A 15523-nucleotide genomic window follows, 5' to 3' on the forward strand; every position below is an offset into this window, starting at 1 on the left:
GCCAGCCATGACAACGATCCTCTCTCAAAGCTTGATGAAGTGTTGAACATTTCACTTGAAGCACAGCGTTGGGTTAGGACCATTGTGAGCTGGGCAAGTACTCAGCTGATGTACAAAGGAGAGAAGCAAACAAACAAAAAACCTGTATCTGAAAAGAGCATAATTGGCCTTTTGAGACCAGGCTAGTCCTTAGTGGTACGAAATTCCTCATCCTGGTTCTTTCTTGGCAAAAAAGAGTGGGATGAGGTTCCTTTTGGTGTTCTAGGGGCTTATTGCTAGGTGTGCTTGTGTTTGCCTGCTTTAGGGAGGAAGAGGCAGGCACTGGCAGGGAGGGAGGTTTGAGGCGAAGAGGGTAGAGATGCAGATGAAGCGGCAGTGGGAGAAGGAAGGGGACTATGCACAGCCAGGCTGTGGCACTATGGCTACCTGCATAGACAGAAATTCTTCAGGTTGGTCAAGTATACTGTTAATTTTTTGTTGTTGTTGTTTTGTTGGTTTTCATTTTAGGCGAAACAAAAGCAGGCAAGGCCTTGGCAGCAATCCACCCAGATGCTCAGTCAACAGCTATCTTCCTGGACACAGTTTGGTAGAAGACGCCACGCAGCAGAGAGGTATAGTCAGGCACACGGAAGAGGTGGCGCTCCCCATAGACCACATCGTAGTCTGCACTCTTCCCCGTGACCAGGACACGGATGTTGGGCTCGTTGGCTTGGCTGCCCACTGCCAGCACATAGATCTCGATGCCAGCCTGCTGAGCTTCCTGCACAGCCCTCTCAATGGCCCTTGCGGTGATCCCTTGAGAGTTGCCATCAGAAAACACCAGCACCCTCTTCTTTGCCGCAGCACGGGAGGACCGCTGGTACAGCCCTGTGACATACCGCAGAGCGGCGTTGACGTCCGTGGCGTCATTAATGAACTCCATGTTGTCGATGGCTTTGGCAATGACCGTGTAGTTGTACTGGAACTGAGCTTCCACTTTCTGCTGGTTCTTGCCACTGTACTGGACCACCGAGACACGCACAGAGTCGTCAGCAGGCTTGCCAGCCTCCAGGAACCGCTCCGCCAGCCGCTTTACGAACTTCTTGGTGGTCTCAAAGTTCTTGCTCCCCACGCTGGTGGAGCTGTCCACCAGCAACGTGATGTCTGCCAGCTCGGTGAAGGTGACTGCAAGGGGAAAGGCCCAGGGCTCGTTATGCTGCATTTCTCCTCCTGCCTCTTCCATGGAAAGCTGTTTCACAGGCTTCCTGCCTTGTCAGTCTTGGGGAATCCCCACTCTCTGGGTATTTGCTAGCTTGGTTCCCCCTACCCCAGTCCTGTCCTACACTTGTCCTTTTACCCTTTCATTCCTTCTTTTATTTGGTTTAGGACAGGCTGCATTCCCAGGTACTTATCTGGCTTAGATAATTTAGTGACTCTTGTTGCTTAAATACAGTGTGTGTTTTCCTTGACTTACGCTGTCCTTGCATGCCTGGGGAAGCACTTCATCTCCCAAGGCTGGCTGCTTTCCATGATGAGTCTGAGGATTGTGTACGCTTCTGACTTGGAAGTGTACCCCACTAAATTCCTCCCCGTACTCACTTTTGAAGCACCTTTCTTAAATATCCCTCCCACAGTGATGACTTGCTCGTGCTCCCACTACCACATAGCCGTCGATCTCATTACCCACCTCAGCTAACGCCTGCAAGGGCTAAATCTGTCACAACCTCCTTTCTAGGTTTGAAGTGCCAGAAAAGCAACTGTCCCGAGACAGTTTTCCCCCAGGTGCTTTGGGATGGTGTGTGTGTGAGAGACTCTGAGAGTGCCTAGCAAGGCTTGCTCATTTCTGGAGCCCAGGACACTCCCTGTTACGAGAGGTCTCGGAGCTCTGCATTCCCACAACACCCCACTCCCCACCCCTTCATGTGACATGAGGAGTCAATACTCACTTGGGCAGGTGTAGTCCGGACATTTCTTCTCTGTTAAGAAAATTAGAAAGAGTCACATCACCGTCTCACCCAGGAAGAATCACTTCTCCTATCGCACAGCTTTCCACAGAACCACAGTGGGGACAAACACTCACCTCGGCCACAGCCACCCTGTGCAAGGTGCTGTGCAAAGGCTATGAACATGCCCCAGAAAGCACAGAGGTGCGTGCTTGAAAAATGCAGTGGACAGAGATGTCCTACAGCAGGAGAGAACCTGGACCTGGCTGCCAAGTATTCTGAGACGTGAGACATCTTTGTCCCTTGTTTAACTAAACCTTGAATGCTGTTCTCTTCCCTCAACATTTGCTTAAGAGCATGACTGGTGGAAGGGAAAAGGCAAGGGAAAAGGCAAGGCAAGGCAAGGCCTTGGGAAGGGAAGGGAAAAGGGAAGGGAAAAAGCAAGGGAACAGGCAAGGGAAAAGGGAAGGGAAAAGGGAAGGGAAAAGGCAAGGGAACAGGCAAGGGAACAGGCAAGGGAAAAGGGAAGGGAAAAGGGAAGGGAAAAGGGAAGGGAACAGGCAAGGGAACATGCAAGGGAACAGGCAAGGGAAAAGGCAAGGGAAAAGGCAAGGGAAAAGGCAAGGCAAGGCCTTGGGAAGGGAACACAAAAGAGAAGGCAAGGCAAGAGGCAAGGCAAAGCAAGGCAAGGCAAGGGAAGCCTGCATCCCCCACCCTTTGGCTGAGGCAATTCTCACTACCTTCCTTACTGCCTCCAGGCACAATCTTTCACTCACCTTGGCAGACATATGAGGTGATGTTCTGCAAGAAGGTGTCATCCAGGAGCTCAGCGTAGTTGTCCCTTTGAATGGACAGTCCTGGCCTGGTTGGTCTGCTTAAACAAGCGATGTCATTCAGGTGATCTGGATTTGGAGGGTTCCGGAAAATGTCGCCTATCCCAAGAGAAACCACCTGCAGGGAAGTTACAGTCCATCACCTGACACATTCATCATCTAATGCATTCATAAACTTGAAGGCCTGTCACTCCATGAGGGTGCTTCTAGTGACACATGTCGCCCCTGCCCTGGCTTTGGGTAGCAAAGACGTGGAGCCTGCACTACTCTGATGCATGGCTGCTGTGTGTAGGCACAGTGCTTCCCCTCTGCCCTTACCGGGGTGACATCGCACAGGGAGTTAAGCGGGGTAGGGTCCCGCAGCGTGTCGGAGCGTCCGTCCGTGATGACGATGGCGACGCGCTTGTCAGAGGTGAATCTCCGCAGCAGGTTGTCCTTGGTGAACTGTAGGGCTTCTCCAGTGTAGGTGCCCCCTGCTATCCATTTCAAGTTCTTGACTGCCCTGCAAGCACAGACACCAATGAGCCTGCAAGCCCTGTCCCACAGATACTGAAGGAGTCCCTGGGAACATGTATGTCATTGACACGCTTGCTGAGGCAGGGCAACATCCCTGCATGGGGCTTTGGGTGGAAAACTGGCAAGCTCCTTGGCCTCAGCACCACCTACAATGCCACCAACTGCTACTTTCCATGAAAGAACATTTAGCATCCTTGCAGTTGCAGGAGCTGTTGGCCTGGAGATGAAAGATGGGAGTTGAGTTAGGTGTCCCTGGGTCAGGTCTCTGCATGATGCGCTGAGACCCTGCAGACTCACTGTTTGAGTGCCCCAATGTTGTCTATGTTGGCATCCCCCATGGCCACCAGCTCCTGCGTGTTGTCATGGCTGTACTGCACAACGCCCACACGGGACTCCCCAGGTTCAAACTGTTGGAAAAAGCAGAAGACAGTTAGGGCCAGATACCTCCAGGGGGGCCTGGAGATCTCAGAAATCCTTCTGGTAGTTTCATACTGAACACCTTCATGGCAGGATCTGACACGCCTCCTCTGCCTTATCCCAGGCAGAAGGAGCCCCAGTAGGAGGGATTGCACATGGGGACCAATTCAGTAAGCCAGTCAGTGAAATAAGACCAAAACTCAGGTTTCCCAGCTCAGTGGTCTCAACACAAGCCATGGTGGGTGGCTAGGAATAGATCTTTTTTCAAAACCTCTGGTTTTCTTCCAACATGGTGCTTTTGCTGCACAGCTCCAGCCTTTCAGGCTTTTTACCTGCTCTTTGCCAGCCAAAGGGACCCATGCATGCCTACAGCAATGTCCAAAGGCAGGTCGTTGTGGCTTTACAGCCTGTGCACTACAGACGTGTCTGATTATACCTTAAGGAAAGGCTGGATGCCAGACATCCCTTCCCAGTCACAGGGGTAAATGAAATTTCCCACACACAGTGGGTTACCAGGGAGGAGTTAGGAGAGCAAACGTTTACGTCCCTCTTCAGACTAAAAGACTCACTACTGGGACAATACTGCTGTTTTGGGCTGCAGAGATCCTTTTTAGTATTGTGCTTAACTGGTAACCTGAACCCAAGCTTGAGGTGTCGGGGGGGCTGGCCATCAGGGGGCTAGGGGAAGCTGCAATACACCTCGTGTGTTATCTACTCCAGCCACAAAAAATGCTCATCAGGACAAGGAAGAGACTGAGAGACCTATTGATCAGGCAGATACTTAATGAGCTGGGAGATGGAAGAAGAGTGCCTGTGCCCAGAAAGAGTGAAATGTCTATATTTTGGGACAACTAACAGCTGTCACATCCCCATCACTTTATGAATCTGGGAGAAATCAAGACCCATCCTGGTTACACACTTGAAGCTGAGCCTTGTGGAGTGGAAGCATCTCCCTGTTTTTCTGCTTGCAGTGAAAAATAAGGGAGTGCAGTGTATCCTAGCACTCGGTGGAAATCTCACCTTCACACGCTCGTCCTTGCTCAGGCGGTCAATGACTTTGATGATGAAGTCCTTGGCAATCTGGAAGTTCTGCAGGCCGATGCTCTCCGAGCTGTCCAGCACGAAGAGGATGTCGACGGGACCGCAGGTGCACTCTGCAGCAAGGCACAGGAGTGGAGGGGCTTGTGTTTTCTAGCGGAGCCGCTCACTCAGAGCAGCACGTCGTGCAGGGAGGCACACCAAAGCAAGCAGCTGATGTCTGCTGTTAGTCCTGACCAGGTGGTGCCTGTGCCCTATCTACCCGCAAAGCAGGGCGTAAAATAAACCATCAAAATAGCTGCATAGGAGACTTGAGAGTCAGTTTACTAGTTTTTCCATTTGCATTTTGCTCAGTGCCCCTTTCAAGACACATTGCATTTCCAAGCTGTGAGTACCCTTAAAACACCCAGTAATTATTCCAAAACCCGTTTCCTCATAAGTCTTCTCACTTCTTCCATTCACCCCGCCCAGGAGGACAGAGGTGACACTGGTGGGCTGGAGGGGGCTGACTCAGCTTGCTCCCCTCTTTCCCCCGACTGAAGGACATCATGTGTCCTTGGCTTTTCCTTCAAGCTTTTGGACTGCAAACCCAACCCGTTGGGACAGCATCAGAGAAAAAAACCCAGCACATTTCTCTGCAGAGCAGCACAGGATTTGGGAGGAGGAGGACAGAGCTGGATCCACAGCATACCCTGAACCGACACCCCTTTCAGCTGCAAAAAGGGTGGAGAAAATCTGCCTGCAGTTTGCTGGCACAGAGCACCTTGACAACAGTTTTCCAGTTGCAGGACCCAGCCACAGCAGCCTCCAAATCCGCGCAGCACCCTCGGGGAGAGCTCGCTGCCCTCCTCTGCCTCGCTCATATGCTCCATCCTCCCTCCCGGGCTCTCACCACGTCTCCCATAGCAGAAGGCAAGGAGCAGGGAAAGGGAGGGGTGCAAGCAAAGAGAAGGGCTAGCAAATGTTTGCAGAGCAACTTTGCCAAGTAACACTCACCACAGCAAGCTAGAGGAGAAGGGAGAGAAAGAGAGAACGTTAAAAAGCTGGACACAAGGGTTTTTCACACACTAATGCAGACTGCAGGTTTGTGTTTCTGCAGACCCAAAGACACCTGGTCTGGACAACTCAAGCTCATGGAGGTTTCCCTCCTGTTTGAAATACCCATTTCTCTCTCCTGTTTCAGGTTGTGATGCCCTGTCCCTGCAGCACTGCATGCAGCAGAGCTGTTTCTGCACACGCTGATGCATTCTTATTTAAATCAAAATAAAAAAGCTAATCCTGGAGGGATTAAGGAAATTGCCAGAGTATGGAGCTCAAACTCAGTTCCCTAAGTACCCTGTGTCCTTCCAGCACTTCATTACGGGCCGTGGGCCAGAAACCCTTTGCAGCACATGCATACTGCTGCTCCCCATGGCAGGACACCCCAGAACAGCCCTCCCTTTTCCTAAGGGGAAAGTCAGGCCCTGCTATTTAAGAAAAAAAACATTTGTAAAACGGTCCACACAAAGATTTTACATAGTTTTGCTCATAATTTCCCTGACGGGTGACTGTGCATGCAGAGAGCCGCAGGCACAGCAAACTAGTGTGAAATGTGGTTGCACGACCTGCTCTAAGAGATCGAGCTGGAAGTCCCTGGGTCAAGAGAAGGCACAGCAGCACACAAGAGATTTGCCTCATTGTCCCAGCTGCAGGGAGGACCTCCCACCCCTCCCCCAGCTCGTTGACTTAATTGGGACTCGTGGAAGGGGAGCGATGCCAATGGCACCCTTCTGCGCGCTCCCTGGGGGTGGCCCTGCTCCCTCGGGGCCAGAGAAAAAGTAGCTGCCTTCCCACTCAGCAAGGAGCCCGGAGGAGCGGCACAGGGATACTCACAGCACATCTTCATGATGATGTCCAAGATTTCACATTCCTGAAAAGAGCGGTAAAGAAATGTTCGAATAAAAGTGAAGGGAGCTGCCTGGCTCCCAGTGCTGCCCATCATCCCGCTGCTGCTTTGTGCCCTCAAAACAGGCCTGGAAATGCGAGGTGTGCAAGCGGGGCACACGGCCGAGGGCACTGGCTGGTGATGGACTGGCATGAAAGAAATCTGGCCAGTGAGATGCGCTGGGACAGTGATGGGGCGCAGCCACCACCCAGCCTGGGAGCACGAGGTTCCCCGTGCAGCGACCCCCTCCCAGGAGCCATCATGCAGTGCAGGGGAAGCAGAGACCAAAGCAGACAAGCAGCACCCCGATCCTGTCCCACTCACATCTGGTCCTGGAGGCCCCACAGGTCCTGGTGGTCCCTGTCAAACAGAAGCGTGGAGAGAGCAGTTACAAGAGCAGCCAGTCCTAGCTACAGCGTACTCCGCCAATACCTTGCTGAACAACGCAGAGCCTGCAGCCAGTCCTAACTACGGCGTACTCTGCCAATACCTTGCTGAACAACGCAGAGCCTGGAAAAGTCTCTTGGCTTCCCAGTTGCTGGCCCCTGCGCTGGACTTTGAGCAGGTACATCTGCTTGCTTGCACATTGCCCTGGGGCTGTACTGGGCCGGGGGCGAGGAGACCCACTTCCACGTATGCCATGCCCACCGAGGCAGGCAGGCAAGCTCTTGCTGCAGGCAGCGAGCACACACACACCATGTGTGACACGGCTTGGCATTGCTCCACAGCACCCAGCGGAGGGAGGGAGGGAGGGAGGGATGAATGCCATTTGCTTTGAAGATGCCTCTTCTGTAGCCTCCAGGCCAACGTGAGGCAATGCAAGCAAGTGGCGACTCAACACGAACTGAAATGCTTTCAGGTTCAGGATGGCACTCCGAAAGGTTGCTTGCCCTTACTGAACCTGGTCATACAAGAACATTTTGCTCATGAAAAAGCACAAGTGCCTGTATTTTCTGCCCTGATTTAGGATGAACATGATTTCAGAGACCCATGTACCAGGCTGCAGCAGTGGGTTTTCAAACTCCCTTGCTCCTGCTGTGAGTAGGGCTAAGACCCGCAAGTCTGCAGAGAGCCCTGCCTTTGGGAGCTCCGTCAGCCTGGTACGCTGCAGTCATCCGTGCAAACCCTGACAGGGTTCTTCCTTACCGGGCGGCCTTCAGGTCCCCTGTGGCCCTTTGCTCCTTTGATGCCCCTGGGGCCAGGGGTTGGGTTCTGGAATGAAAACAAAACCGAAATCCACAAGTCTGCGTGGGAGAGTGGTGTGCAGCACCTTCCCCTTCCAGATGTCTGCTGAGACCTACTTAACCACGAAAATGGTATCTGAGATTGCTGTATGCAACTGACCCAACCAGAGTTAGGACTTGGGAGGGTCAGGACGGACACTAGGAAAATCTTCCTTCACAGGACAATGGTGTGGCACAGGTGCAAACATTGCTGCTATCTAGAAGCATACAAAACCTTGTAGAGATGGTGTCCACACCACAGCCTAACAGATCTGCAAGTTTCCCAGTCATAAGCTGTAGGACACAAAATGAACATCTGGAGAGAGCTCTCCTCGCCATCAGACACTGCTCAGTGGCAAAGGCCACTTGCAGTCTTACAACGTCTGACGGGCTCTGACCCACAGGCAAGGTACTGTTAGAGATCCAGCCCAAAGCTCCTGCAAGAGAAAGATGATTCCGCTTTATACGTATCACTCACATCATTGCCAGGATCCCCAGCTTCTCCTTCATCACCTTTAGGACCGACATAGCCTTTCGTTCCCTGAAAAACAGTACAGAAGAGATTCCTGCATGGACAGCTGTTGTTAGCGTGGTGAGGTTGGCGCTGGCATGCAGTGACCTTGTGAGAGCTGGCTTGGGAGGGGGGCAAAGAGCAGTGAATAGGCTCCCTAGCACCAAATCGGAGTGCTGTTGAGGGAGAGAGCTTCTTCGGTGGCTTTCACTGTTATAGCACCACGCGGGTCCCCCAAACTCTGGGTCTGGGGCTGCAACAGAGAGCACTCTGCCCAGGCTGCCATCCTTGGGTGTTACTACCAGTGCACCGAGGCAGGACACTTCTACCAGAAACATCTGCTCCAGAGAGAGGTGCGAAGAAGAAAAAGAGGGCTTTGGAGGAGCAGCAGCTTCAGGGAGCCCATTTCACCATGCAGCAGATAGAGAGGTTCTAGGAGCCAAGCCACCAGCCAGGGCAACTTCTGTGGGGCATATGAGGAAGCAGCACACTTACATTAATGCCAGGGTCCCCTCTGTCTCCTGGCTGTCCCTGGGAACGAAGGAAAGGAAGCATGTTAGGTCAGACAAGCAGAAATAACGGTCTTGCAGTTTCAAAGCAGCACAAAAAACTTACTGGGGCACCCACGAATCCAATCGTGCCGTTCCCAGGAGGGCCATCCTCCCCCTGGAAAGGAAGGGAGAAATACGTGAGGTAATGAAAGGCAGACTCCTTAGATAGCACGGCAGCAGGATCCTGCACTTCTTAGGCGGTCCGTCTCCACGGTAAAATGTCTGCGCAAAAAACATGCGACTGGCTTAGAGTCACCAGCTGGGGACTGGTGCAGGCAGGTAAAAAGGACATCTTGCTTGCGTGTGACCTGCACAGCCACTGAGAGGACAGCGACACTATCCCTGGGGTATGACCACAGGCTGGGAACAGACTGGGATGTATCAGATCTCTGTTGTTGGAAAGTACATCCCAAAATATGGCTCTTCGAGCCTGCAGATGTGATGCATAGTCAAAAGCAGGTTGCCTGCAGATTTTCCCAGCATATCTCAGCTGTGTATGAGTGCAATTTCTTTTTTCCCTGAGTGGGACCATGCTGTTGTGGAACCAGCCTGTTGAACGTCCTTTCCATATTGCACACCCCCCCACCCCCAGCAAATACCACTCACCCTTTCTCCCATTAGGCCAGGGTCTCCAGGCAGCCCAGGTGCTCCAGGCAATCCCTTTGGGCCCTGGAAGGAGCAGAAGCAGTGGTCAAGCATTGCACCCTGTCCTTCGAGTGGGGAAGAGGATGCCTTCTGAGGCAACCAGCTACCATCATGGGAGGTGTTTTGCTTATACAAGAGCAACGCAAAGCCCGCAGCTGGGCTTGGGATTCAGCTTGCTCCCTGCTCTGGGGATCAAATCTGCTGCAGATACGGGTGGCTGCCCTCAGAGAGCAGGTACCCCAGCTTCTGCGATGGGAAGCCACATGGCTTGTCAAGTGGCTACGCTCTCTCCGCGAAATGGCATCTGGGAGGGGGGGAAAAAGGCAGCCACAGCCTTAAGGACCCTCGATGCATCTGCCAGGGAGTTGCCACCCAAGTTTGTAGCTGCAACAGGTTTCCAAGATCTGTGGGATTTGGGGACAGCCCTAACGGGCAGCGTCTCCTGGTCTTTCCTTAACTCCCTCCTCCCAGAAGACGCCGTGATGGAGCAGCACTGACCTCATTGCCACGGGGGCCATCATCTCCTCTGTAGCCCTTGGGTCCGGGGGGTCCAGCTTCACCCTAGGAAAACACAAAGAGGTCTCACACCAGGGATTTTCTCTTGGTGTTGCTCCGGCCCTGAAGGGGCCTTGCACCCATCGGTGAGTCACCTCAGCCTTGGCCAGCCTCACAAGAAAGGACCTATGGACAGGGGCTAACGCAGGCGGAGAGATGCTTCAGGAGCTGTGCCTGGCCTCCCTGCCGCCGCTCCCCACGCTCCCTTACGCCCTGCTTTCTCTGCAAAGCCCGTCGCAGCCGGCCCCGGCCGGATCCCTGCTGAGCACGAGCCAAAACAGGACGCTTTCCGGGCCGCGGTGCGACGCTGCAGGCGTGGGTTGAACGCCATGTGCTTTCCGTGGCAGCTGGCCCGCAGGAGGGAGCAGCCTCTGAGCAGAGCTTCCAAGGCCCTAAAAGACATGCCCCTCCTCGACACCTCCGCCTGGGGACAGGACCTGTGGGGGACAGGACCGGGGAGGCAGGGATGGTGCTTTCGAGCAGCGAAGCACAGCTGGGTTGTACAGCGGCACCTCATGGGGAGCCCCAGGGGCAGAGAAGGGCCCTTGGTGGAGCACGTCGCCCTGAAGGTGACACAGACCTCCCTCCGCAGAGTCCCTCCCCACGCCTTGGAGCTCGGACACCCCAGGGCGGCAGCCGGGAGGATGGGAGGAGGGTTTTTTTGTTCTCTGAGAGCTCCGGTGGGTACCCGAGGGAGCCCCTCCACCTTCTGCTCGGTGCCAGCAGACTGGTAACGATGGTGGGTAGCGATTGGGTAACGATGCTCTTGTCTACAGCTCCGAATGCTCGAGCAAGGCAGCGTCTGACACGGAGCCGGGTGTGCGGCTGGTCCCCAGGGGATGGAGACGACAGAGGTGGGCAGAGGGAAGGCAGAGGGCAAGCCGCGGCGGCAGCGAGCAGTGCCTCGGCCGCGGGCTCCTCCGGCATGGCTGCTGCAGGCAGTGGTCGTGCCAGTTCAGGACTCCCAACCTCTGAAATGTTTCCTGCGCCGGGCCATGCGACTGCAGTCTCCTGGCAGGTGGAAGGCAGCACTCACTCGACGGTACCTGGGCTTCAGCATCGCAGCAGCACGTGCCCAAGAGTTTCCTCCGTATTGTCAGTGCATCAGCAGTGCCTCTTAACTTTTTTGCGAGCTGCCCCAGTGTGCTGGCTCAGCCTAGCCCAGCGTTGCAGCCACTTTCTCACCACCCGAAAAATGAGGAAGCTGAAATCCCCTCCAGCTGTTGCTTCTGCTCCTCTTCGCACGACAGCGGCTGGGAGAAGCTGGTGCCAAACACCCGTGCACGCCACATGTACCCTTCTTCCAAGGAAAGGTGCACGAGTGGGTGCAGAGGGCTTAAAATTACACAGTGCAGAGCACTAAACTGCTGAAAGGCATGTGACCTTATTTCTGCACAAAAGCCCAGAAGAGAGAAAGCTGGGAAGGAGGGTCAGGAGCTCGTGATCGTTCACATCAGCCAAAGCTGGATCCATGGCACCCTTGGCTCGCGCTGGCCATACGTGTCCTCACTGTAGCACACAGCGCAAATTCCTCACAGCCCTGGAGGAGTTTATGAAGATGCAGGATTTCGGATTGGGAAATCTTTAGCAGCTCCCTGTCTATTGCCTTTCTGGGTGCAACAAGAACCCCAGAAGGGATAGGCATCATGGTCAGGAAGAGAGAGACACCACCAAAACTGCACATGAGGATCATGGAAAGAGAGTGCTGACCTTTAGCTTCTCTCAGATAGAAAGAGGATGAAAGGGAGTCACAGGTTAGCGGGAGCCCTTTCCCCTCGCCAAAAGAAATATGGTCCAAGAGCCAGAGCTTGCAGATAACACAGCTTGAAAAATACTTGTGTTTGCCAAAGTCCTTCTCTTGCCCAAGCCCAATTACGCATTTATTTTTAATTTGGCCAAGCAAAAGCATTCTTCCTCAGCTTATGGAAAAAACGTCCTCGCTTTGCAACCGCTTTTGAAATCTCCCTGGAGCAGTGGAGGCACTGGGGCAGCCTCTGGTCTGGGGAGGCATCAGACCCGTTGCAGTAATGCTTCCCTCTCTGACAGGGGTTTGACTCAAGTTCAGTGCTCCCCAGAAGGGAAGACTGGTGTCCCACAGACTCAGTGATAGCAAGGAGACCGTTCTTTCCCCTTTCTCCTCTTCCTCTCCACCAGTGAGGGCTGGCTGGAGGCAGGTTCTACCCCAGTCTGTCTCCCCACCATGCTTGGACAGCTTCGGCTCACAGGCCTGCATCAAATTTCCACCTTCTGTGGAGTCCTTCTCCTGCCTTGAACCTGGAAGGAGCCTCTACCGCCCGGGGAGCTGCTCTGGTCCTTCCTCCTTCTCTGGTGTCAGCCTGCAGCTCTAGTCCACTACACGCACACACCCAAAGTGCTGCCTTCCTACCAGGGCCACCTCCTGAAACACCACCTCTCACACCATGGCAGTGCCCAACAAGCTGGATGCTGCCAGATGCTCTTTGAACTTGTGGCAGGAGCTCAGCTCAGTGACAGACAGCAGGATCTGGACAATCCTCCTGTGTGAATTTGGTGCTCTTCACTAGCATGAGACAGGATCAAGGGAAGGCCAGCTCCAGGCAATCACATCCTTGGCACGAGTGTGTCCTCTCCCCAGGCTGTGGCATGGGGCAGGGCTGCCATGGGGGCCACCCATGCTGGGGATAATGTGAACGTAACAGTGTCCGCGTTGTGGATGTCCTGCAATCCAGATCTCCTTCAGGGCTCTTCAACACCTGGTTGACTATGAAGGAGTTAAAAAGCTGTTTCATCTTTGTCCGCATGCTGGTCTCCATGCTTCACCCCTTGCGGAAGCCCTGCTCCACCAGCGTGGGAACATTTATCTCAATACTTAAGCTCTGTCAAAATCTTAAGCTCTGTCAAAACTCTGATGGTATAGGTAGGAGGGGAGTTGTCCCACAGAGCCCTGTCCAAGGGCGATGTCAAAGCCTGCTTGCTCAGGTGGAAAGACCCCGCTGGCCATTGCAATCAGTGCTATTGCCATGGAGGATTAACCCAACAACACCTAGAGTCATTGACTGGGAGCTGGGTATGCCTTTGGGAGGAAAGAGCCTTTAATTGTGCAGAGGACAGAAGCCTTCCTCAGGCTGGAGGTAGCCAGCTCTGCTTGTTCAGAAAGCCCATGGGGTCTGAGATTTGTTCCTTGATGCACATGAGGACAAGTAGTCCCCAAAGCAGGAGGGCCAGACCTTGCAGCGAGCAGACTTGATAAACGCTGGCTTTGGGACAGACTGTCTCTGCAGATGCCAAGGGTGTCAGGGACACCACTGGGGTCCTGCCAGGCTATCCTCGCCGACATGTCTCATTGACTCCCTTGGCTGAGGTGAGCAGCAACTGGCCCCAGGCCTGAACCTTTTGTGCGTTGCTGCAGCTCGCACTTGCCAGTTTCCAGATCTGTCAGACATGTTGACATCTGTTTCCATGGGACTGGGAAATGGCATGGAGGTTGCTCTGTCTCCAGCCCAGCAGCCAAGCCTCCATTGTTTTAGCCCTGTTCATATTCTGGGTTCTCCTAGAAATCCCTGACCCTCTTTGCTGGCTTTGCTACCAGCCTGGAAGACGCTGAAAATTTGCCCCAAGATGCAGTGGCATCAGTTAAGCACCCTACCCCACTGCCCCCCCACCCCAACCACTTCCACCTGGGATCCAGAAGGTTAATCCAAGCTCTTACCTGGTCCCCAGGTGGTCCGAGGGGTCCTTCCCGCCCTTGGTCACCAGGTGGTCCAGACTCTCCCTGAAAATTTACACAGAGGGCATGAGAAACTCAGAGGGACAGGCATAGAGTGCAAAGGGCCCTGCGTGCCATGGGGAGCAGGATTGCAGCACCAATAGCACATGCTGGATAGAAACGCAGTCATCCAAACAGGGAGGTTTTTGAGGCAGAATTAGGAGTTGAGTAGGAAACCATCAGAGATATGGGGAGAGACTGGCTAGTGTGGCCACCTTAAAGCCAAGAGGAAGACTTTCTGAAGGACAGGAGTGCTTGCCTCTTGGGTAACGTGTTTCAGTCCATTTTGCACCAGAAAAGCAAATGCCTGGAGACATCCATCTTGCAATGCTTCTGCAGATACACAGAACTGGCCCTGGCCCCAAAACCATGTAGTGGCTCTTCCAAGCCACACTCTGCAGCCATGGCTGCTTTTCTAGAACAGCTCCTGCCCTGGGCAGTCTTCTTGGAGAGGAGCTGCTGTTCCCATGCACAGCCTGAGACTCCAGGCTAAGCAGCCTCCTTCCTCCACCCCCTCATCCTCCAGCCTGCCATCCCTGAGGAGATAAGGGAATTTCCAAGCGGATGAGCCAGCAGACGGGGAGGGACGTCCTCACCTCTCACTGCTGGTGCTCTCCCTCTCCTTTGCTGACACTCAGCACCCTGAGATGGGTTAGGGCTGTTTGCAGAGAACTGACAGCCCAGCAGAGCCTGGAAAACCTGAGTCTGGGTGTTTTTGCACCCCAACAGCTGCAACAGAAAGAAATGACCAAGGGCTGGACGTGGCTTAGTTCCACTTTGACTTAACCAGTGTGGACAGGGACAGCCTTCCACCAGTCCAGCAGAGCTGTGTCCCACCAGGGCAGCACATCCGCCAGACCTGGGCTGATGCTGGGGCACCTTCCCCATTCTAGACCCATGGCCAGGAGTGTGTAAGCTGAGGAGGCAAAAGGAGAGCCACGAGGCATGCCCCCCCATCCCTGCAGCCCAAGAGCTTGCTGCAAGTTCCTGGCAATTCAGAAGAAAACTTTTCCCTCCTGCAAAGTGGAGCATTACCCCTTACAGGGCTGAACGACAGCTAAGCGCAGAGCTTTGCACCTTACACCCCCGAGATCAGCCAGCACCACGTGCTGCAGGACGAGCATCTTTGCAGGAGGTGCAAGGGGACCTGGGATGCAGGGCCAGGCAGCCCCCAGCTCGCTGGGAATGGAGACGTTCAGAAACGTCCCGCGACAGTCACACCTGACTTCAAACCTCGAGGAAAGCGGTTGAAAGCTTCACGACCTAAAGCTGTTGTTTGCAAGCGTGAAGCTTCCAGACGCCTAAGCCAAACGGTAAATATAAAACACAACTTCCAAAGGGCCCTGAGCACCGGTGGAGACGTTTCTGGCGAGGTTATGCAGCCTCGTGCTTGGACTAAAACTTGGAAGGAAGCAGCGCATCGTCTGCTGAACAATTTAACTCCGGGACACAGGCGTGCCTTCATCTCCCGCGCACATCTGCCCCGCACACCACGTGCGGCAGCGCTGCCGATCCCCGAGCCGTAAACAGGAAGGGGGAGGCTGCCAGCAGCCCCCTGCCAGAGCTGCCCCCTCCCCACGGCAGACCTCTGCCTCCCCTCCAAGCTGGTGGTGGGTACTGGCAGTTCTTGCAGCACGGACGGG

General features: G+C 54.2%; 1 protein-coding gene across 1 annotated transcript in view; it reads right to left on the reverse strand.

The window, feature by feature from the left end:
* Nucleotides 1-344: 344 nt before the first annotated feature.
* COL6A1 (collagen, type VI, alpha 1) overlaps nucleotides 345-15523 on the reverse strand; it is a gene marked incomplete at its 5' end in the record, with an annotated part of 21343 nt that continues 6164 nt past the window's right edge. The window contains 16 exon segments of the mRNA XM_010284801.1: nucleotides 345-1164; nucleotides 1926-1955; nucleotides 2699-2873; nucleotides 3074-3257; nucleotides 3569-3678; nucleotides 4709-4842; nucleotides 5723-5731; nucleotides 6599-6635; nucleotides 6975-7010; nucleotides 7797-7862; nucleotides 8352-8414; nucleotides 8880-8915; nucleotides 9000-9050; nucleotides 9542-9604; nucleotides 10079-10141; nucleotides 13824-13886. Of these exon segments, the coding sequence (XP_010283103.1) occupies nucleotides 554-1164; nucleotides 1926-1955; nucleotides 2699-2873; nucleotides 3074-3257; nucleotides 3569-3678; nucleotides 4709-4842; nucleotides 5723-5731; nucleotides 6599-6635; nucleotides 6975-7010; nucleotides 7797-7862; nucleotides 8352-8414; nucleotides 8880-8915; nucleotides 9000-9050; nucleotides 9542-9604; nucleotides 10079-10141; nucleotides 13824-13886 (1731 nt within the window).

The sequence above is a fragment of the Phaethon lepturus genome, unplaced genomic scaffold (assembly GCF_000687285.1).
Source record: "Phaethon lepturus isolate BGI_N335 unplaced genomic scaffold, ASM68728v1 scaffold914, whole genome shotgun sequence".
Lineage (NCBI taxonomy): Eukaryota > Metazoa > Chordata > Aves > Phaethontiformes > Phaethontidae > Phaethon > Phaethon lepturus.